The sequence below is a fragment of the Manacus candei genome, unplaced genomic scaffold (genome assembly GCF_025592945.1).
Source record: "Manacus candei isolate 608988 ecotype Guabito, Panama unplaced genomic scaffold, ASM2559294v1 h1tg000277l, whole genome shotgun sequence".
Taxonomy (NCBI): domain Eukaryota; kingdom Metazoa; phylum Chordata; class Aves; order Passeriformes; family Pipridae; genus Manacus; species Manacus candei.
Window position 1 is genome coordinate 1 of NW_026138325.1, and position 24,141 is coordinate 24,141.

At 61.3% G+C, this 24,141-nt stretch overlaps 1 protein-coding gene and 1 long non-coding RNA gene across 7 annotated transcripts in view; one reads left to right on the forward strand and one right to left on the reverse strand.

Annotated features, from left to right (window-relative positions):
- The first annotated feature begins 2,435 nt into the window (after positions 1-2,435).
- Positions 2,436-3,358, forward strand: LOC127464816 (uncharacterized). Its single transcript, XR_007901649.1, has 3 exons — positions 2,436-2,582; positions 3,027-3,130; positions 3,239-3,358. It is a non-coding gene; the product is annotated as an uncharacterized LOC127464816 (long non-coding RNA).
- A 124-nt stretch (positions 3,359-3,482) lies between these two features.
- Positions 3,483-24,141, reverse strand: part of LOC127464811 (DNA-directed RNA polymerase II subunit RPB1) — a 42,850-nt gene continuing 22,191 nt past the window's right edge. For 5 of the 6 annotated variants that reach the window (XM_051775274.1, XM_051775278.1, XM_051775277.1 and 2 more), the window contains 14 exons: positions 23,883-24,054; positions 21,570-21,675; positions 20,250-20,455; positions 18,625-18,849; positions 18,246-18,294; positions 17,063-17,392; positions 15,304-15,404; positions 13,905-14,009; positions 12,751-12,933; positions 11,333-11,536; positions 9,509-9,695; positions 7,160-7,273; positions 6,001-6,150; positions 3,483-4,765 (listed from right to left, as the gene is read on the reverse strand). In XM_051775274.1, the coding sequence (XP_051631234.1) occupies positions 3,609-4,765; positions 6,001-6,150; positions 7,160-7,273; positions 9,509-9,695; positions 11,333-11,536; positions 12,751-12,933; positions 13,905-14,009; positions 15,304-15,404; positions 17,063-17,392; positions 18,246-18,294; positions 18,625-18,849; positions 20,250-20,455; positions 21,570-21,675; positions 23,883-24,054 (3,289 nt within the window). In that variant the 3' untranslated portion in view covers positions 3,483-3,608. The remainder of the gene's footprint in view (positions 4,766-6,000; positions 6,151-7,159; positions 7,274-9,508; positions 9,696-11,332; positions 11,537-12,750; positions 12,934-13,904; positions 14,010-15,303; positions 15,405-17,062; positions 17,393-18,245; positions 18,295-18,624; positions 18,850-20,249; positions 20,456-21,569; positions 21,676-23,882; positions 24,055-24,141) is intronic. The other variant, XM_051775275.1, reaches the window with a different exon arrangement.

The window sequence follows — 24,141 nt, forward strand, 5'->3', positions numbered from 1 at the left end:
GGGGGCACCTGGGGGGCTCCGGGGGGACCGGGAGGAGGGGCAGGATGCCCAAGGTGACACCTGAGGGTCTCTGGGTGCCCTGGGGGTCCTTAGGGGTGCCCGGGGGGGTCCCCCCCGAGGCCCAGGTACCACCCAGGGCTCCGGGGGGGTCCTTGAGGAGCCCCCCGATCTCTCCATGGGGACCTTTGGGACACCCGTGGCCACCTAAAGGTGCTCCGTGACCACCTGGATGTCCCCCCAGGTGACACCCAGGGGAGCTCTGGGGGCTCTGGGGGGGTCTCTGGGGGCTCCTGGGGGGTCTTTGGGGGTTCCTGGGTGGTCTTTGGGGGCTCCTGGGGGGTCTCAGGGGTCTCCTGGGGGCTTTGGGGCTCTTGGGGGTCTGGGGTCTCTGGGGCTCCTGGGGGGTCTTTGGGGGTTCCTGGGGGGTCTCAGGGGGCTCCTGGGGGGTCTTTGGGGGTTCCCGGGTGGTCTTTGGGGGCTCCTGGGGGGTCTCTGGGGGCTCCTGGGGGGTCTCTGGGGGCTCCTGGGGGGTCTTTGGGGGTTCCTGGGTGGTCTTTGGGGGCTCCTGGGGGGTCTCAGGGGGCTCCTGGGGGGTCCCTGGGGTCCTGGGGGGGTCCATGGGACCCCAAGGAGCTCCAGGGTGGCCCAGGGGTGACACTTGTGGCCACCTCAGGTGGTCTCTGGTACCTGGAGGGGGAGGAGGGGGGGGGGCGTGTCCCCAAGGGGGCGGGGCCACCACAGGTGTGTCCAGGTGTGTGTGTGTGGGGTGTCCCCTAATTGGGGTATTTTGGGGGTGTCCCCCCCCCCCAAAACGGAGCCACGGTTGAAAATCAGTAAAACTTTTATTGGTTCTCCCAAAATCGGAAATTCCCCCCCCCCCCAAAATTCGCTTCCCCTCCCCCACCCCCTCCCCCCACCCACCCATTAAAGTGAAAACAGCAAAATAAAGGGGGGGGGAGGGGTAAAGGACCCAACCCCCCTCCCAAGACCCCCAAAACCATCACCAAGAAGAGCCCCCCCCGCCCCCCACCCCGATTTAAACCCCCCCTCATTAATTAACGACCCCCATAAATTACAACCCCCCACACACACCCCCACCCCCCAAAAATCAAAGGGGGGGAGGGGATGCCCTTCCTGCCCCTCCCCCACCCCAACTGGGGGGGTCTCCCCTCAACTTGGGGGGTCACCCTCGATTTGGGGGGGGTCACCCCTCAATTTAGGGATCAAACCCCCCCCAGTTTAAGGGTTTCACCCCAATTCAGGGGTCACCCCCCCCAACTTGGGGGTCACCCCAAATTTAGGCGTCACCGTCCTCAGATGTCACCCCACAACTTGGGGGTCACCCCCCAAATCTAAGGGTCACCCCCCCCCCCAAATTTAAGGGTCACCCCCCAAATTTAAGGGGTCACCCTCCCCCAAATTTAAGGGTCACTCCAAATTTAAGGGTCACCCCCCAAATTTAAGGGTCACTCCAAATTTAAGGGTCACCCCCCAAATTTAAGGGTCACCCTCCCCCAAATTTAAGGGTCACTCCAAATTTAAGGGTCACCCCCCAAATTTAAGGGTCACCCCCCTCTCCCCTCATCCCCGTTGGAATTTGGGGGTCACCCCCACGGCCTCTGGGATTTGGGGGGGTGACAACCCCGACCCCACACTGAGGTGAGGTTTTGGGGGGAAGGGGGTGACAACCCCGACCTCAGGGCAATTTGGGGGTCACCCCCCACGGCCTGGGGGTGTTTTTGGGGGTGACAACCCCATTTCCTTTAGAATTTGGGGTTCAGGGGTGACAACAACCATTAGATTTGGGGGTGACAACAACCCCCTCCCCATTTCAATTTGGGGGTCACCCCCCCCCCACGGCCTGTGGGTGTTTTTGGGGGTGACAACAACCCCGTCCCCACTGGAACTGGGGGGGTTTGGGGGGTGACACCCCCCTCCCCACACTGACGTGGGGGTTATGGGGGAGAGGGGGTGACAACCCCACCCCCACCTCAATTTGGGGGTCACCCCCAGGGCCTGGGTTGGTTTTGAGGGGGTGACAACAACCACTGGAATTTTGGGGTTGACGACCCCGTTCCCACAAGTCCATGGGGGAGTTTGGGGGGGGTGACAACAACAACCCCCATCCCCAAATCAAGGTGGGGGTGACAACAACAACCCCCCATCCCCAAATAATGTGGGGGTGACAAAAACAACAACCCCCCGTCCCCAAATCAAGGTGGGGGTGACAACAACAACCCCCCATCCCCAAATAACGTGGGGGGTGACAACAACAACCCCCCATCCCCAAATCAAGGTGGGGGTGACAACAACAACCCCTGTGGGGTCACCCCCCGGGCTGGGGGGTTTGGAGGGGAGCCCCCACTGGAATTTGGGGGTCGCCCCCACAGCCTGTGATGGTTTTTGAGGGTGACAACCCCCGTCCCCCCCTGTGACCTGGGGGTCACCCCCACGGCCTGTAGGGTTTGAAGGGGTGACAACAACCCCATCCCCACATTGACAGGGGAGTTTGGGCGGGTGACAACAACCCCCTGTCCCCAAATCAATGTGAGGGTCACCCCCACGGCCTGCGGGGTTTGTAGGTGACAACAACCCCCGTCCCCACACTGATGGGGGAGTTTGGGGGGGTGACAACAACCCCCTGTCCCCATCATCAACACAGGGGTCATCCCCACACCCTGTAGGGTTTGAAGGGGTGACAACAACCCTGTCCCCACATTGTTTGGGGAGTTTGGGGGGTGACAACAACCCCCTGTCCCCAAATCAATGTGGGGGTCGTCCCCACACCCTGTAGGGTTGGAAGGGGTGACAACAACCCCGTCCCCACATTGATGGGGGAGTTTGGGGGGGGTGACAACAACCCCCTGTCCCCATCATCAACACAGGGGTCATCCCCACACCCTGTAGGGTTTGAAGGGGTGACAACAACCCTGTCCCCACATTGTTTGGGGAGTTTGGGGGGTGACAACAACCCCCTGTCCCCAAATCAATGTGGGGGTCGTCCCCACACCCTGTAGGGTTGGAAGGGGTGACAACAACCCCGTCCCCACATTGATGGGGGAGTTTGGGGGGGTGACAACCACCCCCTGTCCCCAAATCAATGTGGGGGTCACCCCCAGGCCCTGTGGTGGTTTTGGGGGTGACAACCCCCCATCCCCAAATCAACATGGGGGTCACCCCCACACCCTGTAGGGTTTGAAGGGGTGACAACAACCCCGTCCCCACGTTGATGAGGGAGTTTGGAGGGGTGACAACAACCCCCTGTCCCCAAATCAATATGGGGGTCACCCCCGTGGCCTGTGATGGTTTTGAGGGTGACAACAACCCCTTCCCCACATTGACAGGGGAGTTTGGGGGGTGACAACAACCCCCCTGTGATGGTTTTGGGGATGACAACAACCCCGTCCCCACATTGATCTGGGAGTTTGGGGGGTGACAACAACCCCCCATCCCCAAATCAATGTGGGGGTCACCCCCAGGCCCTGCGGGGTCTGTAGGTGACAACAACCCCGTCCCCCCCGTGCTGGTTCTGGGGGTTGTTGCTGTTCCCCACAACCCCCGTCCCCCCCCACAAGCCGGGGGTCCCCCCCCAGACCCCCGGGGGGGTCTCAGTTGTCGTCGTCGCTGTCGTCGGGGCTGATGGCCGGGCTGGTGAGGCTGTAGGTGGGCGACGTGGGGCTGTAGCCGGGGGACGTGGGGCTGTAGGTGGAGCCCTTGGGCGACGTGGGGCTGTAGGTGGGCGAGGTGGGGCTGTACTTGGGCGAGGTGGGGCTGTAGGTGGGCGACGTGGGGCTGTACTTGGGCGACGTGGGGGTGTAGACGGGGGACGTGGGGCTGTAGGTGGGCGAGGTGGGGCTGTACTTGGGCGTGGTGGGGCTGTAGGTGGGCGAGGTGGGGCTGTACTTGGGGGACGTGGGGCTGTACTTGGGCGAGGTGGGGCTGTACTTGGGCGAGGTCGGGGTGTACTCGGGGGAGCTGGGGCTGTAGCTGGGGCTGGTCGGGGTGTACTTGGGGGACGTGGGGCTGTAGCTGGGGCTGCTGGGGCTGTAGCTGGGGCTGCTGGGGGTGTAGGTGGGCGACTGAGGGGTGTAGCGGGGGCTGGACGGGGAGTAACTGGGCGAGGTGGGGCTGTAACTGGGGGACGTGGGGCTGTAACTGGGCGAGGTGGGGCTGTAGTTGGGCGAGGTCGGGGTGTAGTTGGGGCTGGTGGGGCTGTAACTGGGCGAGGTGGGGCTGTAGCTGGGGGAGGTTGGGGTGTAGTTGGGGCTGGTGGGGCTGTAGTTGGGGCTGGTGGGGCTGTAACTGGGAGAGGTGGGGCTGTAACTGGGAGAGGTGGGGCTGTAGCTGGGGGAGGTGGGGCTGTAACTGGGAGAGGTGGGGCTGTAACTGGGGGAGGTCGGGCTGTAGCTCGGCGAGGTGGGGCTGTAACTGGGCGACGTGGGGCTGTAACTGGGGGAGGTCGGGCTGTAACTGGGAGAAGTGGGGCTGTAGCTGGGCGAGGTGGGGCTGTAGCTGGGCGAGGTGGGGCTGTAGCTGGGGGAAGTGGGGCTGTAACTGGGGGAAGTGGGGCTGTAGCTGGGCGAGGTGGGGCTGTAACTGGGCGAGGTGGGGCTGTAGTTGGGCGAGGTGGGGCTGTAGCTGGGGGAGGTGGGGCTGTAGCTCGGCGAGGTGGGGCTGTAGCTGGGGCTCTGGGGGGTGTAGCCGCCCGGCGAGCGCGGTTCGTAGGCGGGGGACGTCGGGCTGTAGCTGGGGGACATGGCCCCGCCTGCGGAGAGGGGACACGGGGGGGTTACACGGGGGGTACCGGGGGGGGTTGGGGTGTCGGAGAGGGTTGGGGGGTCTGTCAGGGGTGTTGGGGTGTTGTTGGGTGTTGGTGTTGGGGTGTTGAGGTGTGCGAGGGGGTGGTGTGGGGGTCTGTGAGGGGGTGTTGGGGTGTTGCTGGGTGTTGTTGGGGTGTTGGGGTGTGCAAGGGTGTTACAGAGCATTGAGGCGTCTGTGAGGGGGTGTTGGGGTGTTGTTGGGTGTTGTTGGGGGTGTTGTTGGGGTGTTGTGATGTGCGAGGGGGTGGTGTGGGGGTGTTACAGAGTGTTGGGGTGTCCGTGGGGGTGTTGTTGGGTGTTGGTGTGTTGAGGTGTGTGAGGGGGTGGTGGTGGTGTTGTAGAGTGTTGGGGGAGGTCTGTCAGGGGGTGTTGTGTTGTTGGGGTGTGTGAGGGGGTGATGTGGGGGTGTTACAGTGTGTTGGGGTGTTGTGGGGGGTGTTGGGTGTTGTTGGGGTGTTGGGTGTTGTTGGGGTGTTGTAGAGTGTTGGGTTGTTGTTGGGGTGTGCGAGAGGGTGGTGTGGGGGCGTTAGAGAGGGTTATGAGGTCTGTGAGGGGGTGTTGGGGTGTTGTTGGGGTGTTGTCGGGGTGTGTGAGGGGGCGTTGTGGGGGTCTGTGAGGGGTGTTGGGGTGTTGTGAAGGGGTGGTGTGAGGGTGTTACAGAGCGTTGGAGGGTCTGTCAGGGGGTGTTGGGGTGTTGTTGGGGTGTGTGAGGGGGTGTTGTGGGGGCCTGTGAGGGGTGTTGGGGTGTGTGATGGGTGGTGTGGGGCTGTTACAGAGTGTTGGGGGGTCTGTGAGGGGGTGTTGTTGGTATGTTGAGGTGTTGGGGTGTGCGAGGGGGTGGTGTGGGGGTCTGTGAGGGGGTGTTGGGGTGTTTTCGGGGTGTTGGGGTGTGTGAGGGGGTGCTGTGGGGCTGTTACAGAGTGTTGGGGGGTCTGTGAGGGGGTGTTGGGGTGTTGTTGGGGTGTGTGAGGGGGTGGTGTGGGGGTGTTACAGAGTGTTGGGGGTGTTTTGGAGTCCTGTAGGGGTGTGAGTGGCTGTAAGGGGTGTTTTTAGGGTATTTTTGGGTGTTTCGGGGGTGTTTGGGGGTATTTTTGGGTGTTTTGGGGGTATTTCGGGGGTGTTTGGGGGTATTTTTGGGTGTTTTGGGGGTATTTCGGGGGTGTTCTCGTGCTGTACTCACCGGGGGAGGGGATGTAGGGGCTGGAGGGTCCGGGGGACCCCGGGGACCCCGGGGTGGGCGACCAGGCCGGGGAGTAGCCGGGGCTGAACCCGGAGGCGTCGGAGGCGGCGCTGGGGGAGAACCCGGCACCCCCCGGGGTCATCCCGCTGCCTGGGGGGGCAAAAACAGGGTCAGGACCCCCAAAACAACCCCCAAACTACCCCTTGGACCCCCCCGGGGTCATCCCGCTGCCTGGGGGGGCAACAACAGGGTCAGGACCCCCAAAACAACCCCCAAAATACCCCCAGCACCCCCCGGGGTCATCCCGCTGCCTGGGGGGGTAAAAACAGGGTCAGGACCCCCAAAACAACCCCCCAAACCCAACCTGGCACCCCCCGGGGTCATCCCACTGCCTGGGGGGGCAAAAATAGGGTCAGGACCCCCAAAACAACCCCCAAACTACCCCTTGGACCCCCCGGGCTCATCCCCCTGCCTGGGGGGGCAAAAACAGGGTCAGGACCCCCAAAACAACCCCCAAAATACCCCCAGCACCCCCCGGGGTCACCCCCCAAACCCAACCTGGCACCCCCCGGGGTCATCCCCCTGCCTGGGGGGGCAAAAACAGGGTCAGGAACCCCAAAACAACCCCCAAACTACCCCTTGGACCCCCCGGGCTCATCCCACTGCCTGGGGGGGCAAACAAGGGGGTCAAGGGAGTGGAACCCCCCAAAGTGCCCCCAGGACCCCCAATGGATGCCCCAAAAGTGCCCCCAGGATTCCCAGTCTGCCCCAGAGCCCCCCAAATCCCCTCCCAGCCATCCCAGTGATCCCCCATTTTACCCCCAAAACCCCCCTCAACAGCCCCCCAAGCCCCCCCACATCCCAGTTCACCCCCCAGCATATCCCAGTGACCCCCAGTTTACCCAGTGACCCCCAGTCTGCCCCAGGGCCCCCCAAATCCCCTCCCAGCCATCCCAGTGACCCCCAGTTTACCCCCAAACCCCCCTCAACAGCCCCCCAACCCCTGCCCCACATCCCAGTTCACCCCCCAGCATATCCCAGTGACCCCCAGTTTACCCCAGTGACCCCCAGTCTGCCCCAGGGCCCCCCAAATCCCCTCCCAGCCATCCCAGTGACCCCCAGTTTACCCCCCCAGCCCCTCCCAGTGCCCCCCACTCACCGACACTGGGGGACCAGGCGCCGTAGGCGGGCGTGGCCGCCTGGTTCCAGGGGGTCATGGCGGGGGACATCCCCCCCATGGGGCTGGGGGCCGACCCAAAGAACATCCCCGTGGCTGTGGAGAGACAGGGGAGGAGGGTCAGGGGTGGGGCAGCCCGGGGGGACCCCAAAATTTGAGAGGGACCCCAAAATCTGGGGGATCCCCTTCCCACTGGGGTGACTGGGATGGGCTGGGGGCGGCCTGGGGGATGTTGGGGGGTTTCATGTCACCACCCCTGGGGTGTCCCCCCCCTCATCCCCTGTGGGTTCCAGGTGTCCCAGTCCTGGGGGACCCCAAAATCTGGGGGGGAGCCCAAAAATCTGGAGGGGAAACCCCAAAATCTGGGGGATCCCCTTCCCACTGGGGTGACTGGGACGGGCTGGGGGCGGCCTGGGGGATGTTGGGGGGCTTCGTGTCACCACCCCTGGGGTGTCCCCCCCATCATCCCCTGTGGGATCCAGGTGTCCCAGTCCTGAGGGACCCCAAAATCTGGGGGGGGGGCCAAAAATCTGGAGGGAACCCCCAAAATCCCACCATGGGGGATCCAGGTGACCCAGGGCAGGGTGATGGTGGTGACCTTGGGGGGCTTCGTGTCACCACCCCTGGGGTGTCCCCCCTTCATCTCCTGTGGGATCCAGGTGTCCCAGCCCTGAGGGACCCCAAAATCTGGGGGATACCCCAAAATCTGGGGGGGAAACCCCAAAATCTGGGGGACCCCCTTCCCACTGGGGTGACTGGGATGGGCTGGGGGCGGCCTGGGGGATGTTGGGGGGCTTTGTGTCACCACCCCTGGGGTGTCCCTCCCTCATTCCCTGCAGGATCCAGGTGTCCCAGTCCTGGGGGACCCCAAAATCTGGGGGGGGGCCCAAAAATCTGGAGGGAACCCCCAAAATCCCACCATGGGGGATCCAGGTGACCCAGGGCAGGGTGATGGTGGTGACCTTGGGGGGCTTCGTGTCACCACCCCTGGGGTGTCCCCCCTTCATCTCCTGTGGGATCCAGGTGTCCCAGCCCTGAGGGACCCCAAAATCTGGGGGATACCCCAAAATCTGGGGGGGAAACCCCAAAATCTGGGAGACCCCCTTCCCACTGGGGTGACTGGGACGGGCTGGGGGCGGCCTGGGGGATGTTGGGGGGCTTTGTGTCACCACCCCTGGGGTGTCCCCCCTTCATCTCCTGTGGGATCCAGGTGTCCCAGTCCTGGGGGACCCCAAAATCTGGGGGGGAGACCAAAAATCTGGGGGGACCCCAAAACCTGAGGGGACCCCAAAACCTGGAGGTGTCCCTTCTTCCCAAGTTGTCCAGATCAGGGTGATGGTGGTGGCAACCACAACCTTGAGGGTCTCCTTGTGACCATCCCTGGGCTGTCCCTGCTCCTTCTCAGGGTGTCCCAGCCCTGGGGGGACCCCAAATCTGAGGGGACCCCAAAATCTGAGTGGTCCTTCTCCAGCCATGGGGGTCCCACATGTCCAGGGGACCCAGGTCAGGGTGATGGTGGTGGCCACGATGACATTCAGGGTCTCCTTGTCACCACCCCTGGGCTGTCCCTGCTCCTTCTCAGGGTGTCCCAGTCCAGGGGGACCCCAAAACCTGGTGGGACCCCAAAATCTGGGAGAACCCCAAGACCTGGGGGTGTCCCCTCTTCCCAACAGGACCCAGGTCAGGGTGATGGTGGTGGCCACCACAGCCTTAAGGGTCTCCATGTCACCACCCCTGGGCTGTCCCTGCTCCTTCTCAGGGTGTCCCAGTCCGGGGGGACCCCAAAACCTGGTGGGACCCCAAAACCTGGTGGGACCCCAAGACCTGGGGGTGTCCCCTCTTCCCAACAGGACCCAGGACGAGGTGGTGGTGGCCACCACAACCCTGAGGGTCTCCATGTCACCACCCCTGGGCTGTCCCTGCTCCTTCCCAGGGTGTCCCAGTCCGGGGGGACCCCAAAACCTGGTGGGACCCCAAAACCTGGGAGAACCCCAAGACCTGGGGGTGTCCCCTCTTCCCAACAGGACCCAGGACGAGGTGGTGGTGGCCACCACAACCCTGAGGGTCTCCTTGTCACCACCCCTGGGCTGTCCCTGCTCCTTTCCAGGGTGTCCCAGCCCTGAGGGACCCCAAAACCTGGTGGGACCCCAAAACCTGGAGGTGTCCCCTCTTCCCAACAGGACCCAGGACGAGGTGGTGGTGGCCACCACAACCCTGAGGGTCTCCATGTCACCACCCCTGGGCTGTCCCTGCTCCTTCCCAGGGTGTCCCAGCCCCGAGGGGACCCCAAAACCTGGTGGGACCCCAAAGTTGGGGGTGTGGGGGACTCACGGCCGCCGACGCCGAGCCCGGGCAGGGCGCTGGGAATCTCCATGCCGTGTTTGCACTTCTCGGCGTCGAGCAGGAGGTCGAAGCAGCCGGTGCCGGCCGGGGCCAGCTGGCCCAGCATGATGTTCTCCGAGACCCCCTTCATGGGGTCGCTCTCCCCGTGAGCCGCCGCCTCCATCAGCACGTCCACCTGGGGGGGGAACCCCAAAATCGGCCTCAGATCCCAAAATAACTCCCAAAATCAGCCTCAGATCCCAAATAAACCCTAAAATCCTTCAATAACCCCCAAAATCAGCCTCAGATCCCCCAAATACTCTAAAAAATCCCTATTTTCAAAATCAGCCTCAGAACCCCAAAATAACCCCCAAAATCAGCCTCAAACCCCCCAAAATCCTCTAAAAAAATCCCTATTTTCAAAATCAGTCTCAGAACCCCCAAATCAGCCTCAGATCCCAAAATAACCCCCAAAATCAGCCTCAGATCCCAAATAAACCCTAAAATCCTTCAATAACCCCCAAAATCATCCTCAAAACCCTCAAATAACCCCCAAAATCAGCCTCAGCCCCCAAATCCTCCAACAGCCCCCAAATCCTCCAATAAACCCCCCAAATCCCCAAGAACCCCCACAAACCTCCATTTCCAGCCCCCAAAACCCTTCCAACACCCCCAAATCCTCCTTCCAGAGCCCCAAATTCCCATTCCCACCCCTCGATGCCATTCCCAGCCCAATCCCCCATTCCCAATCCCATTCCCAATCCCATTCCCAGCCCCATTCCCAAACTCATTCCCGAAGGAGCACTCCATGAGTGGCCCGGTGTCCTGGCGGTTGACGCCGTGCCGGGTGATGGCCATGAGCCCATTCCCACCCCAAATCTCCCATTCCCAGCCCCATTCCCATCCCCAAACCCCCAATCCCATTCCCAATCCCATTCCCAATCCCTCATTCCCACCGTCTCCTCGAAGGAGCACTCCATGAGGGGCCCGGTGTCCTGGCGGTTGAGGCCGTGCCGGGTGATGGCCATCAGGTGTTCCCAGCCCCATTCCCAGCCCCATTCCCATCCCTAAACCCCCAATCCCATTCCCAATCCCATTCCCATCCCCATCCCCACCGTCTCCTCGAAGGAGCACTTCATGAGTGGCCCGGTGTCCTGGCGGTTGACGCCGTGCCGGGTGATGGCCATCAGGTGTTCCCACCCCAAATCTCACCCCAAATCCCCCATTCCCACCCCAAATCCCCCATTCCCAGTCCCATCCCCACCGTCTCCTCGAAGGAGCACTCCATGAGTGGCCCGGCGTCCTGGCGGTTGACGCCGTGCCGGGTGATGGCCATCAGGTGTTCCCAGCCCCATTCCCACCCCAAATCCCCCATTCCCAGATCCCAATCCCTCATTCCCACCGTCTCCTCGAAGGAGCACTCCATGAGGGGCCCGGTGTCCTGGCGGTTGAGGCCGTGCCGGGTGATGGCCATCAGGTGTTCCCACCCCAAATCTCACCCCAAATCCCCCATTCCCACCCCAAATCCCCCATTCCCAGTCCCGTCCCCACCGTCTCCTCGAAGGAGCACTCCATGAGGGGCCCGGCGTCCTGGCGGTTGACGCCGTGCCGGGTGATGGCCATCAGGTGTTCCCAGCCCCATTCCCACCCCAAATCCCCCATTCCCAGATCCCAATCCCTCATTCCCACCGTCTCCTCGAAGGAGCACTCCATGAGTGGCCCGGTGTCCTGGCGGTTGACGCCGTGCCGGGTGATGGCCATCAGACCATTCCCACCCCAAATCTCACCCCAAATCCCCCATTCCCACCCCAAATCTCCCATCCCCATCCCCACCGTCTCCTCGAAGGAGCACTTCATGAGTGGCCCGGTGTCCTGGCGGTTGACGCCGTGCCGGGTGATGGCCATCAGGTGCCCGCGGGAGGTCATGGTGTCGCAGAGCAGCGCCAGGTGCCGGTAGTTGACGTAGGAGCCGTCGAAGGAGATGACGTGGTAGAGCTCCCGCTCCAGAGCCTTCCGCACCGCCTCGATGCCCAGAACCTGCCGGCACCGGCACGGATTGGAGGGGGGCAGGATCAGAGGGGGGCACGGATCACAGGGGGGCACACCCATGCCAGTCCGGGGGTATGGGACACACACACACACAGGGGGGCAGGAATCCCTGAGATCCAGGGGTCCAGGAATCCCACCACTCAAGGATCTGGGTGTCCAGGACCCCTGAGATCCAAGGATCCAGGAATCCCACCAACCCAGGGCCCGGGTGTGCAGGATCCCTGAGATCCAGATATCCAAGATCCCTGACATCCAGGGGTCCAGGAATGCCACCAACCCAGAGCCTGGGGGTGCAGGATCCCTGAGATCCAAGGATCCAGGAATGCCACCACCCAAGGGCCCAGGTGTGCAGGATCCCTGAGATCCAGATATCCAAGATCCCTGAGATCCAGGGGTCCAGGAATCCCACCAATCCAGGACCCCAGTGTCCAGGATCCTGAGATCCAGGGGTGCAGGAACCTTCGGGACCCAGAGGTCCCTCAAACCCCCTCCCAGGTGTCCCCAGGTGTCCCCAGGTGTGTCCCTCAAACCCCAGCCCAGGTGTGTCCCCAGGTGTCCCCCCCAGCCCAGGTGACTCACGGTGAAGATCTCCACGATGAGGCCCCAGATATCCCTCAAACCCCTTCCCAGGTGTCCCCAGATATCTCCAGGTGTCCCCCAGGTGTGTCCCTCAGCCCCCAGGTATCCCCAGATGTCCCCAGGTGTGTCCCTCAGCCCCCAGGTGTCCCCAGGTGTGTCCCTCAGCCCCCAGATGTCCCCAGGTGTCCCCAGGTGTGTCCCTCAGCCCCCAGATGTCCCCAGGTGTCCCCAGATGCCCCCCGGTGTCCCCAGGTGTGTCCCTCAGCCCCCAGGTGTCCCCAGATGCCCCCAGGTATCCCCAGGTGTGTCCCTCAGCCCCCAGGTGTCCCCAGGTGTCCCCAGGTGTGTCCCTCAGCCCCCAGGTGTCCTCAGGTGTGTCCCTCAGCCCCCAGGTGTGTCCCCAGGTGTCCCCAGATGCCCCCAGGTGTGTCCCCAGGTGTGTCCCCAGATGCCCCCAGGTGTGTCCCCAGGTGTGTCCCCAGGTGTGTCCCTCAGCCCCCAGGTGTCCCCAGGTGTGTCCCCAGATGTCCCCCAGGTGTGTCCCTCAGCCCCCAGGTATCCCCAGGTGTCCCCAGGTGTGTCCCCAGGTGTCCCCCAGGTGCCCCCCAGCGCAGGTGACTCACGGTGAAGATCTCCACGATGTCATTGGACGTTGTCCTCACGGGGTCCACGTCCTTCTCGCTCAGGACCCTCATGAGGCTCACGCCGTCCGTCTCCAGGATCCACTCCTGGAGCGCCTTGAACTCCCCGTCCTCGGTGATGATGATCTTCTTCTTGTTGTCCGTCTGGGGCAGGTGCATGTACACCTGGGGGGGGGTAAAGGGGGGGTCAGGGGCACCCAGGGGGGCTGCTGGGGTGGGCAGGGGTGTTTGGGGGGTCTTAAAGGTCTCCTGGAACCTCCTCGAGGTCTCCTGGAACCTCCTCGAGGTCTCCAAGGAGAGCTCTGGGTGCTCCTCGAGCTCTACCTGGAGCCCCCCAAGCACCCTTGGGTGTTACCTGAGCACCTGGGGGGGGTAAAAGGGGGGTCAGGGGCACCCAGGGGGGCTGCTGGGGTGGGCAGGGGTGTTTGGGGGGTCTTAAAGGTCTCCTGGAACCTCCTCGAGGTCTCCTGGAACCTCCTCGAGGTCTCCAAGGAGAGCTCTGGGTGCTCCTTGAGCTCTACCTGGAGCCCCCCAAGCACCCTTGGGTGTTACCTGAGCACCTGGGGGGGGGTAAAAGGGGGGTCAGGGGCACCCAGGGGGGCTGCTGGGGTGGGCAGGGGTGTTTGGGGGGTCCTAAAGGTCTCCTGGAACCTCCTCGAGGTCTCCAAGGAGAGCTCTGGGTGCTCCTCAAGCTCTACCTGGAGACCCTCCATCCCTTCCTGGAGCCCTCCAGGTGCTCCTGGAGACCCCTTACCCCTTCCTGGAGCCCTCCAGGTACCCCTGGGGACCCTCCAGGTACTCCTGGAGACCCTCCATCCCCTTCCTGGGCCCCTCCAGGTACCCCTGGGGTCCCTCCAGGTGCCCCTGAAGACCCTCCACACTCTCCTGGACCCCTCCAGGTACCCCTGGGGACCCCCCACCCCTTCCTGGACCCCTCCAGGTACTCCTGGAGACCCTCCAACCCTTCCTAGACCCCTCCAGCTGCTCCTGGAGACTCTCCCGGAGTCCCCCAGGTTCCCTTTGGGACCCTCCTGGACCCCTCCAGGTGCTCCTGGATCTCCTCCACCCCTTCCTGGAGCCCCCCAGGTGCCTCTGGGGACCCCCCCACCCCTCCCAGCCCCCCCAGGTGCCCCCACCTTGCTGATCTGCTCGATGCCCTGCAGGGTCATGTCCGTGAGCATGTTGGACTCGATGCAGCGCAGGAACACGTCGTCGTCCATCTTATCCACCACCTCCTCCTCCTGGGCACGGGGGGGCACGGGGGTCACCCCCACACCACCCACAGGTGACCCCCAGACCACCCTGTGTCACCCCAGCCCACCCTGTGTCACCCCAGCCCACCCTGTGTCACCCTCCCACCCATGGGTGCCCAAACTCACCCCATCACGGGACCCCAAAAAGCTCCTCAGATGCCCTCAAGGGTCACCCAGGACCATCCAAACACCCTCAAGGGTCACCCAGGACCCCCCAAACACCCTCAAGGGTCACCCAGGACCCCCCAAACACCCTCAGGGCTCACCCAGGACCATCCAAACACCCTCAAGGGTCACCCAGGACCCCAAAAAAGCTCCTCAGATGCCCTCAAGGGTCACCCAGGACCCCCCAAACACTCTCAAGGGTCACCCAGGATCCCCAAACACCCTCAAGGGTCACCCAGGACCCCCCAAACACCCTCAAGGGTCACCCAGGACCCCAAAAAAGCTCCTCAGATGCCCTCAAGGGTCACCCAGGACCCCCCAAACACTCTCAAGGGTCACCCAGGATCCCCAAACACCCTCAAGGGTCACCCAGGACCCCCCAAACACCCTCAAGGGTCACCCAGGACCCCAAAAAAGCTCCTCAGATGCCCTCAAGGGTCACCCAGGACCCCCAAAAAGCTCCTCAGATGCCCTCAGGGCTCACCCAGGATCCCCAAAAAGCTCTTCAGATGCCCTCAAGGCTCACCCAGGACCATCCAAACACCCTCAAGGGTCACCCAGGACCCCAAAAAAGCTCCTCAGATGCCCTCAAGGGTCACCCAGGACCCCCCAAACATCCTCAAGGGTGATCCAGGACTCCCAGAAGCTCCTCAGAACCCCCCAAAGCCCCTCCATTCTCATTCAGGACCCCCTGAAGGCCCCTCAGAACCCCCCAGAGCCCCTTCAGGCTCTCCCAAGACACCCAGAAGCTCCTCAGGACCCCCTAAAGTCCCTCCATGCTCACCCAGGACCCCCTGAAGGCCCCTCAGAACCCCCCAAAGCCCCTCCAGGCTCTCCCAGGACCCCCTGAAGGCCCCTCAGGACCCCCCAAAGCCCCTCCAGGTTCTCCCAGGACCCCCTCAAGATCCCTGAGACGCCCTCAAGGCTTTCCCAGGACCCCCTGAAGGTCCCTCAGATGCCTTCAAAGCTCACCCAAGATATTCCCCAAGCTCCTCAGGACCCCCCAAAGCCCCTCTAGGCTCCCCTAGGACCCCCTGAAGGTCCCTCAGAACCCCCCAAAGCCCCTCCAGGCCCTCCCAGGACCCCCTGAAGGCCCCCCAGATGCCCCCCAGGCCACCTCCTGCATCTTGTTCTCGTCGCTGTTCATGATGCGGATGCGCAGCACCAACTTCTCCGCGTTGTCGTCGTTGAAGATGCAGTTCAGGTCGTCCCCAAAGCCTGGGGGGGGACACAGGGGGGGTCAGTGGGTCACCCCCAGGCTCAGGGCACCCAGCAGAGCTCCAGGATCAACCAGGACCCCTCAGAGACCACCCAGGATCAACCAGAGACCACCCAGGATCAACCAGGACCCCTCAAAGACCACCCAGGATCAACCAGAGACCACCCAGGATCAATCAGAGACCATCCAGGATCAACCAGGATCAACCAGGACCCCTCAGAGACCACCCAGGATCAACCAGAACCACCCAGGATCAACCAGGACCCCTCAGAGACCACCCAGGATCAACCAGGACCCCTCAGAGACCACCCAGAACCCCTCAGAGACCATCCAGGATCAACCAGGATCAACCAGAGACTATCCAGGATCAACCAGGATCAACCAGAGACCACCCAGGATCAACCAGGATCAACCAGAGACCACCCAGGATCAACCAGGACCCCTCAGAGACCACCCAGGATCAACCAGAGACCACCCAGGATCAACCAGGACCCCTCAGAGACCACCCAGGATCAACCAGGACGTGCCAAAGCTCCCCAGATGCCCTCAAGGTTCATCTCGGTCACCCCAAAGCTCCTCCAGAATCCCCTGAGGCTCCTCAGAACCCCCTGAACACCCCTCAAATCCCCTCCATTCTCCCCCAGGACCCCTCAAATCCCCTCCATTCTCCCCCAGGACCCCCCCGAAGTCCCCCAGACCCCTTTGAAGCCCCCCCAGACCCCTTTTAAGCCCCCCCAGACCCCTTTGAAGCCCCCCCAGGCCCACCGGCGTTGATCTTCTCGGCGATCTGCTCCATGGTGAGCTTGGTCATGGGCTCCAGGACCCCTCAAATCTCCTCCATTCTCACCCAGGACCCCTCAAATCCCCTCCATTCTCACCCAGGACCCCCTGAGGCTCCTCAGAACCCCCTGAACCCCCCTCAAATCCCCTCCATTCTCACCCAAGACTCCCCTAAAGCTCCTCAGATGCCCTCAGGGCTCATCTCGGTCACCCCAAAGCTCCTCCAGGTTCCTCCAGGACCCCATGAAGATCCCTCAAATCCCCTCCATTCTCACCCAGGACCCCTCAAATCCCCTCCATTCTCACCCAGGACCCCCCTGAAGCCCCCCAGACCCCTTTGAAGCCCCCCCAGCCCCCTTTGAAGCCCCCCCAGACCCACCGGCGTTGATCTTCTCGGCGATCTGCTCCATAGGGAGCTTGGTCATGGGCTCCAGGACCCCTCAAATCCCCTCCATTCTCCCCCAGGACCCCCCTGAAGCCCCCCAGACCCCTTTTAAGCCCCCCCAGACCCCTTTCAAGCCCCCCCCAGACCCCTTTCAAGCCCCCCCAGGCCCACCGGCGTTGATCTTCTCGGCGATCTGCTCCATGGAGAGCTTGGTCATGGGCTCCAGGACCCCTCAAATCCCCTCCATTCTCACCCAGAACCCCCTGAGGCTCCTCAGAACCCCACAAATCCCCTCCATTCTCACCCAAGACTCCCCTAAAGCTCCTCAGATGCCCTCAGGGCTCATCTCGGTCACCCCAAAGCTCCTCCGGGCTCCTCCAGGACCCCAGGAAGATCCCTCAAATCCCCTCCATTCTCCCCCAGGACCCCCCTGAAGCCCCCCAGACCCCTTTGAAGCCCCCCCAGCCCCCTTTGAAGCCCCCCCAGGCCCACCGGCGTTGATCTTCTCGGCGATCTGCTCCATGGTGAGCTTGCGGTCCGTCATGTGCTTGCGGTCGAGCTCGACGCGCAGCAGCCAGGGCGAGATGCGGCTCACGTCGAAGTCGGGCATCTCGTAGTAGACGTTGACCCACTCCTGGTCCTCGGCCACCACCGTGCTCTGAGGGTTGGGGTCGTAGTAGATGGCGGTGTTGGCCGTCACCTTGCGCAGCGTCGTGTGCTCCAGGCGGCACAGGATGTCCTGGGAGGGGGACATGGGGACATGGGGACATGGATATGGGACATGGGACAGGGATATGGGACAGGGATATGGGACATGGTGTGCTCCAGGCGGCACAGGATGTCCTGGGAGGGGGACACAGGGGACATGGGACAGGGATATGGGACATGGGACAGGGATATGGGACATGGTGTGCTCCAGGCGGCACAGGATGTCCTGGGGGGACACAGGGGACATGGGGACATGGATATGGGACATGGGGACATGGATATGGGACATGGTGTGCTCCAGGCGGCACAGGATGTCCTGGGGGGGGGACACAGGGGACATGGGACAGGGATATGGGACATGGGACAGGGATATGGGACATGGTGTGCTCCAGGCGGCACAGGATGTCCTGGGGGGGACATGGGGACATCAGGGGTTACTGAGGGGACATGGATATGGGACATGGGACAGGGATATGGGACATGGTGTGCTCCAGGCGGTACAGGATGTCCTGGGGGGACAGCAGGACATGGGGACATCAGGACATGGATATGGGGACATGGGACATGGATATGGGACATGGGACGTGGATATGGGACATGGGACATGGATATGGGACATGGTGTGCTCCAGGCAACACAGGATGTTCTGGGGGGACAGCAGGGGACATGGGACAGGGATATGGGACATGGGACAGGGATATGGGACATGGTGTGCTCCAGGCGGCACAGGATGTCCTGGGGGGGACACGGGGACATCAGGGGTTACTGAGGGGACATGGATATGGGACATGGGGCAGGGATATGGGACATGGGACAGGGATATGGGACATGGTGTGCTCCAGGTGGCACAGGATGTCCTGGGGGGGACACGGGGACATCAGGGGTTACTGAGGGGACATGGACACAGGGACATGGACATGGGGACATCAGGACATGGGGACATGGACATGGGACAGGGATATGGGACATGGGACATGGATATGGGACATGGTGTGCTCCAGGCGGCACAGGATGTCCTGGGGGGACATGGAAAGGACATCAGGACATGGATATGGGACATGGGACATGGACATGGGACATGGGACAGGGATATGGGACATGGTGTGCTCCAGGGGGCACAGGATGTCCTGGGGGGGGACATGGGGACATCAGGACATGGACATGGTGTGCTCCAGGTGGCACAGGATGTCCTGGGGGGACAGCAGGACATGAGGACATGGACATGGGACATGGATGTGCTCCAGGTGGCACGGGATGTCCTGGGTATCTCCCAGGTTGTCCCCACCCCCAGGCTGTCCCCAGACTGTCCCCATCCCCGTGCCCATCCCATCCCATCCCCACCCCACCTTGGCCCTCTCTGCGTCGCGGGCGCTCTGGCCCAGCAGGAACACGGTGAGCGACGGCGTCTTGGGCTTCTTGGAGATGTTGATGAGCTCCTTGAGGCGGGGCACGCCCAGGGTGACGTTCTTGGCCGACACCCCCGCGTAGTGGAAGGTGTTCAGGGTCATCTGCGTGGCCGGTTCCCCCAGAGACTGCGCGGCCAGGGCGCCCACCATCTCCCCGGGGTGAGCCTGGGGGGACACGGGGGGTCAGGGGGGCCCCAGAACCAGCCCTGGGATGGAGCCAAACCCCCTGAGATGTGGGTTAAACGCCCCTGAGATGTGGGTTAAACCCCCCTGAGATGTGGGTTAAACCCCCCTGAGATGTGGCTCCAAACCCTCTCAGATGTGGCTCCAAACCTCTCTCATATGTGGCTCCAAACCCCCTGAGATGTGGGTTCAAACCCTCTCAGATATGGCTCCAAACCCCCTGAGATGTGGCTCCAAACCCCCTGAGATGTGGGTTAAACCCCCTGAGATGTGGGTTAAACGCCCCTGAGATGTGGGTTAAACCCCCCTGAGATGTGGGTTAAACCCCCTGAGATGTGGCTCCAAACCCCCTGAGATGTGGGTTAAACCCCCCTGAGATGTGGGTTAAACCCCCTGAGATGTGGCTCCAAACCCCCTGAGATGTGGGTTAAACCCCCTGAGATGTGGGTTAAATGCCCCTGAGATGTGGGTTAAACCCCCCTGAGATGTGGGTTAAACCCCCCCGAGATGTGGGTTAAACCCCCTGAGATGTGGCTCCAAACCCCCTGAGATGTGGGTTAAACCCCCCTGAGATGTGGGTTCAAACCCCCCTCAGATGTGGCTCCAAACCCCTCTCAGATGTGGCTCCAAACCCCCTGAGATGTGGCTTCAAGGATAAAGTCAAACACACCCCAAATCTGGTCCTAAAACCTTAGTTCTGACCCCAAAACCAGCCCTGAGGTGGAACCAAAACCCCCCTCAGATGTGGTTTCAAGGATAAAGTCAAAGACACCCCAAATCTGGTCCTAAAACCTCAAATCCCCCCAAGCCCCTCAGATGTGACCCCAAACCCCCCAAATCCCCCCCAAACCCCCCAGATCTCACCCTAAACCCCCAGATATGACCCCAAACCCCCACTGACAATGGCCTGGTTGAACTTGGACTCGATCTCCCCCAGCAGCCACTCGAAGGCCCCCAAACCCCCCAGATGTGACCCCAAACCCCCAGATGTGCCCCCAATCCCCCCCAAACCCCCAGATGTGCCCCCAAACCCTCCAAAGCCCCCAAACCCCTCACTCACGATGGCCTGGTTGAACTTGGACTCGATCTCCCCCAGCAGCCACTCGAAGGCCTCCAAACCCCCAGATCTGACCCCAAACCCTCCAAACCCCCCAGATGTGCCCCCAATCCCCCCCAAACCCCCAGATGTGCCCCCAAACCCCCCAAACCCCCCCAAACCCTTCACTCACGATGGCCTGGTTGAACTTGGACTCGATCTCGCCCAGCAGCCACTCGAAGGCCCCCAAACCCCCCAGCTGTGCCCCCAAATCCCCCCCAAACCCCCCAGTTGTGCCCCCAAACCCCCCCAAAACCCCCTGAATCCCCCCCAACCCCTCACTCACGATGGCCTGGTTGAACTTGGACTCGATCTCGCCCAGCAGCCACTCGAAGGCCTCCCCGCTGAGCCGGAACTCCTCGACCATGCGGCGGCTGCAGAGGGTGGAGCGCAGGTGGATGTTGAAGAGCAGCGTGGCGTTCTCCTGCGCCTGCCGGCTCAGGGGGTCCTCCCCGTTCACGATCACCAGCTTACGGCTCAGCTCCTTCACCCCTGGGGGGGACACGGCGTTAAAGGGGGGGTTTGGGGGCTCCAGAGTCTCCCTGGGGGGCTGGAGAACCTCCTCGAGAGCATCCAGAGCTTTCCTGGGGGATCAAGATCCTTCAGAACCTCCTCAAGAACATCCAGAGCTTTCCTGGACTCCTCAAGATCCTCCAGAGCCTTCCTGGAGGATCAAGATCCTTCAGAACCTCCTCAAGATCCTCCAGAACCTCCTCAAGAACCTCCAGAACCTTCCTGGAGGATCAAGATCCTTCAAAACCTTCTCAAGATCCTCCAGAATCTCCTCGAGAACATCCAGAGCCTTCCTGGAGGATCAAGATCTTTCAGAACCTCCTCAAGATCCTTCAAACCTCCTCAAGAACCTCCAGAACCTTCCTGGAGGATCAAGACCCTTCAGAACCTCCTCAAGATCCTCCAGAACCTTCCTGGAGGATCAAGACCCTTCAGAACCTCCTCAAGAACCTCCAGAACCTTCCTGGGGAGCCTGAGAACCTTCAGAACCTCCTCAAAAACCTCTAGGACCTTCCTGGACTCCTCAAGAACCTTCTTGGACTCCTCCAGAACCTCCAGAACCTTCTTGGCCTCCTCAATTATCTCCTGAACTTCCATAACCTCCTCCAGAACCTTCCTGGGGTCTCACAAACCCATTGGGGATTCCTGGGGGGGCTCAAGATCCTCCAGACCCTTCCTGGGGTCCCAAAGAACCTCCTGAACCTTCTTGGTCTCTTCAAGAACCTCCAGAACCTTCCTGGGGTCCCAAAGAACCTCCTGAACCACCTCAAGAACCTCCAGAACCTTCTCAAGAACCTCCAGACCCTTCCTGGGGTCCCAAAGAACCTCCTGAACCTTCTTGGCCTCCTCAAGAACATCCAGACCCTTCCTGGGGTCCCAACAAACCTCCAGAACCTTCTCAAGAACCTCCAGACCATTCCTGGGGTCCCAAAGAACCTCCTGAACCTCCTCCAGAACCTCCAGAACCTTCCTGGGGGGCTCCAATCCCCCCATAACCCCCCCCCCCAAAAATCCAGGGATTACCATTGGCTCTGGGATCTCCAAACCCCCCAAATCCCCCCAGACCCCCCCAGTTTGGGGTCCCCCCACTCACCCTCCACCACCTTGACGGGGTGCAGGTCCGAGGGCAGGCGGGAGTTGATGTGGAAAATCTTCTGAGCGTTCCAGATCATCCTGAGCAGGTTACAGGGCAGAACCACCTGGGGGGACCCCGAAACGGGGGGTCAGCGACCCGAAAACGGGGGCGGGGCGTCAAAATTCGGGGTGAGGGCGTCAAAATTTGGGGTGAGGGCATCAAAATTTGGGGTGAGGGCATCAAAATTTGGAATTAGGGCATCAAAATTTGGGGTGAGGGCATCAAAATTTGGGGTGAGGGCATCAAAATTTGGAATTAGGGCATCAAAATTTGGGGTGAGGGCATCAAAATTTGGGGACTGGGCATCAAAATTTGGGGACTGGGCATCAAATATTGGGGTCAGGGCATCAAAATTGGGGGTCAGGGCATCAAAAATTGGGGTCAGGGTATCAAAATTGGGGGTGAGGGCATCAAAATTTGGGGAGAGGGCATCAAAATTGGGGGTCAGAATTTGGGGACTGGGTATCAAAAATTGGGGTCAGGGCATCAAAATTTGGGGTCTGGGTATCAAAATTGGGGGACTGGGCATCAAAAACGAGGTCAGGGTATAAAAATTTGGGGTCAGGGCATCAAAATTGGGGGTCAGGGCATCAAAATTTGGGGTGAGGGCATCAAAAATTGGGGTCTGGGTATCAAAATTGGGGGACTGGGTATCAAAATTGGGGGACTGGGTATCAAAAATGAGGTCAGGGTATAAAAATTTGGGGTCAGGGCATCAAAATATGGGGATGGGTATCAAAAACTGGGGGCTGGGTATCAAAAATTAGGGGTCAGGGCAGGTCAGGGATGGGTTTTGGGTTGGATTTTGGGTTGGATTTTGGGGGTTTGGGTCAGGTTTTGGGTTATATTTTGGGGGTTTGGGTCAGGTTTTGAGGTGCCCTGGTTGGATTTTGAGGTGTCCCAGGGGGTTTTGGGTTGGATTTTGGGGTTTGGGGCAGGTTTTGGGGTTTGGGTTGGATTTTGGGGTTTGGGTTGGATTTCGGGTTGAATTTATGGGGTTTTGAGTTGGATTTTGGGTTTTGGGTCAGATTTTGGGTTTTGGTTCCAATTTTGGGTTTTGAGTCAGGTCTCGAGGTGCCCTGGTTGGGTTTTGGGTCAGATTTTGGGCTGGGTTTTGGGGTTTGATCTGGATTTTGGGTCAGATTTCGGGGTTTGGTTCCAATTTCAGGTCAGGTCTCTCGGTGCCCTGCCCAGTTTCGGGTCAGATTTTGGTTTTTGGGTCAGGACTCTCGGTGCCCTGCCCGGTTTTGGTTCCAATTTTGGGTTTCAGGTCAGGTCTCTCGGTGCCCTGTCCCGGTTCTGGGTCAGATTTTGGGTTGGATTTCGGGGTTTGGTTCCAATTTTGGGTTTTAGTTCCAATTTCAGGTCAGGTCTCTCGGTGCCCTGCCCGGTTCGGGGTCAGATTTTGGGGGTCAGGTCAGGTCTCTCGGTGCCCTGCCCGGTTCTGGGTCAGATTTTGGGGGTCAGGTCAGGTCTCTCGGTGCCCTGCCCGGGTTTTGGGTCAGATTTTGGGGTTTGATTTGGATTTTGGGTTTCAGGTCAGGTCTCTCGGTGCCCTGCCCGGTTTTGGGTCAGATTTTGGGTTTTAGTTCCAATTTCAGGTCAGGTCTCTCGGTGCCCTGCCCGGTTTTGGTTCCAATTTTGGTTTTTGGGTCAGGTCCCTCGGTGCCCTGCCCGGTTCTGGGTCAGATTTTGGGTTTCAGGTCAGGTCTCTCGGTGCCCTGCCCGGTTCTGGGTCAGATTTTGGGTCAGATGTTGGTTTTTGGGTCAGGTCCCTCGGTGCCCTGCCCGGTTCTGGGTCAGATTTTGGGTTTTAGTTCCAATTTCAGGTCAGGTCTCTCGGTGCCCTGGCCGGGTTCTGGGTCAGATTTTGGGTCAGATTTTGGGTTTTAGTTCCAATTTCAGGTCAGGTCTCTCGGTGCCCTGCCCGGTTTTGGTTCCAATTTTGGTTTTTGGGTCAGGTCCCTCGGTGCCCTGCCCGGTTCTGGGTCAGATTTTGGGTTTCAGGTCAGGTCTCTCGGTGCCCTGCCCGGTTCTGGGTCAGATTTTGGGTTTTGGTTCCAATTTCGGGTCAGGTCTCTCGGTGCCCTGTCCCGGTTTTGGTTCCAATTTCAGGTCAGGTCTCTCGGTGCCCTGCCCGGTTCTGGGTCAGATGTTGGTTTTTGGGTCAGGTCTCTCGGTGCCCTGTCCCGGTTTTGGTTCCAATTTCAGGTCAGGTCCCTCGGTGCCCTGCCCCGGTTCCGGGCGGGCTCGGGGGGTTTCCGGGCTCACCTTGCTGTCCCCGGTGGGGAAGATGACCCTGAGCACCTCCCTGTCCTCGCGCATGCGGTCGAATTCCCGCTCCAGCTCGTTCTGGATGTGGGCGTTGGACAGGATGTCCTTGACCAGCTCCTCCTGCAGCGTCCGGCGCAGCGCCCGCTCGTTCGTGTAGTCGAACTTGAACCTGGGGGGCGTTTCGGGGCTCAGGGAACCCAGAACGGGACCCAGCAAGGGCAGGAGAAGGTTGGGGACACCAAAATGTGCTTAAGTT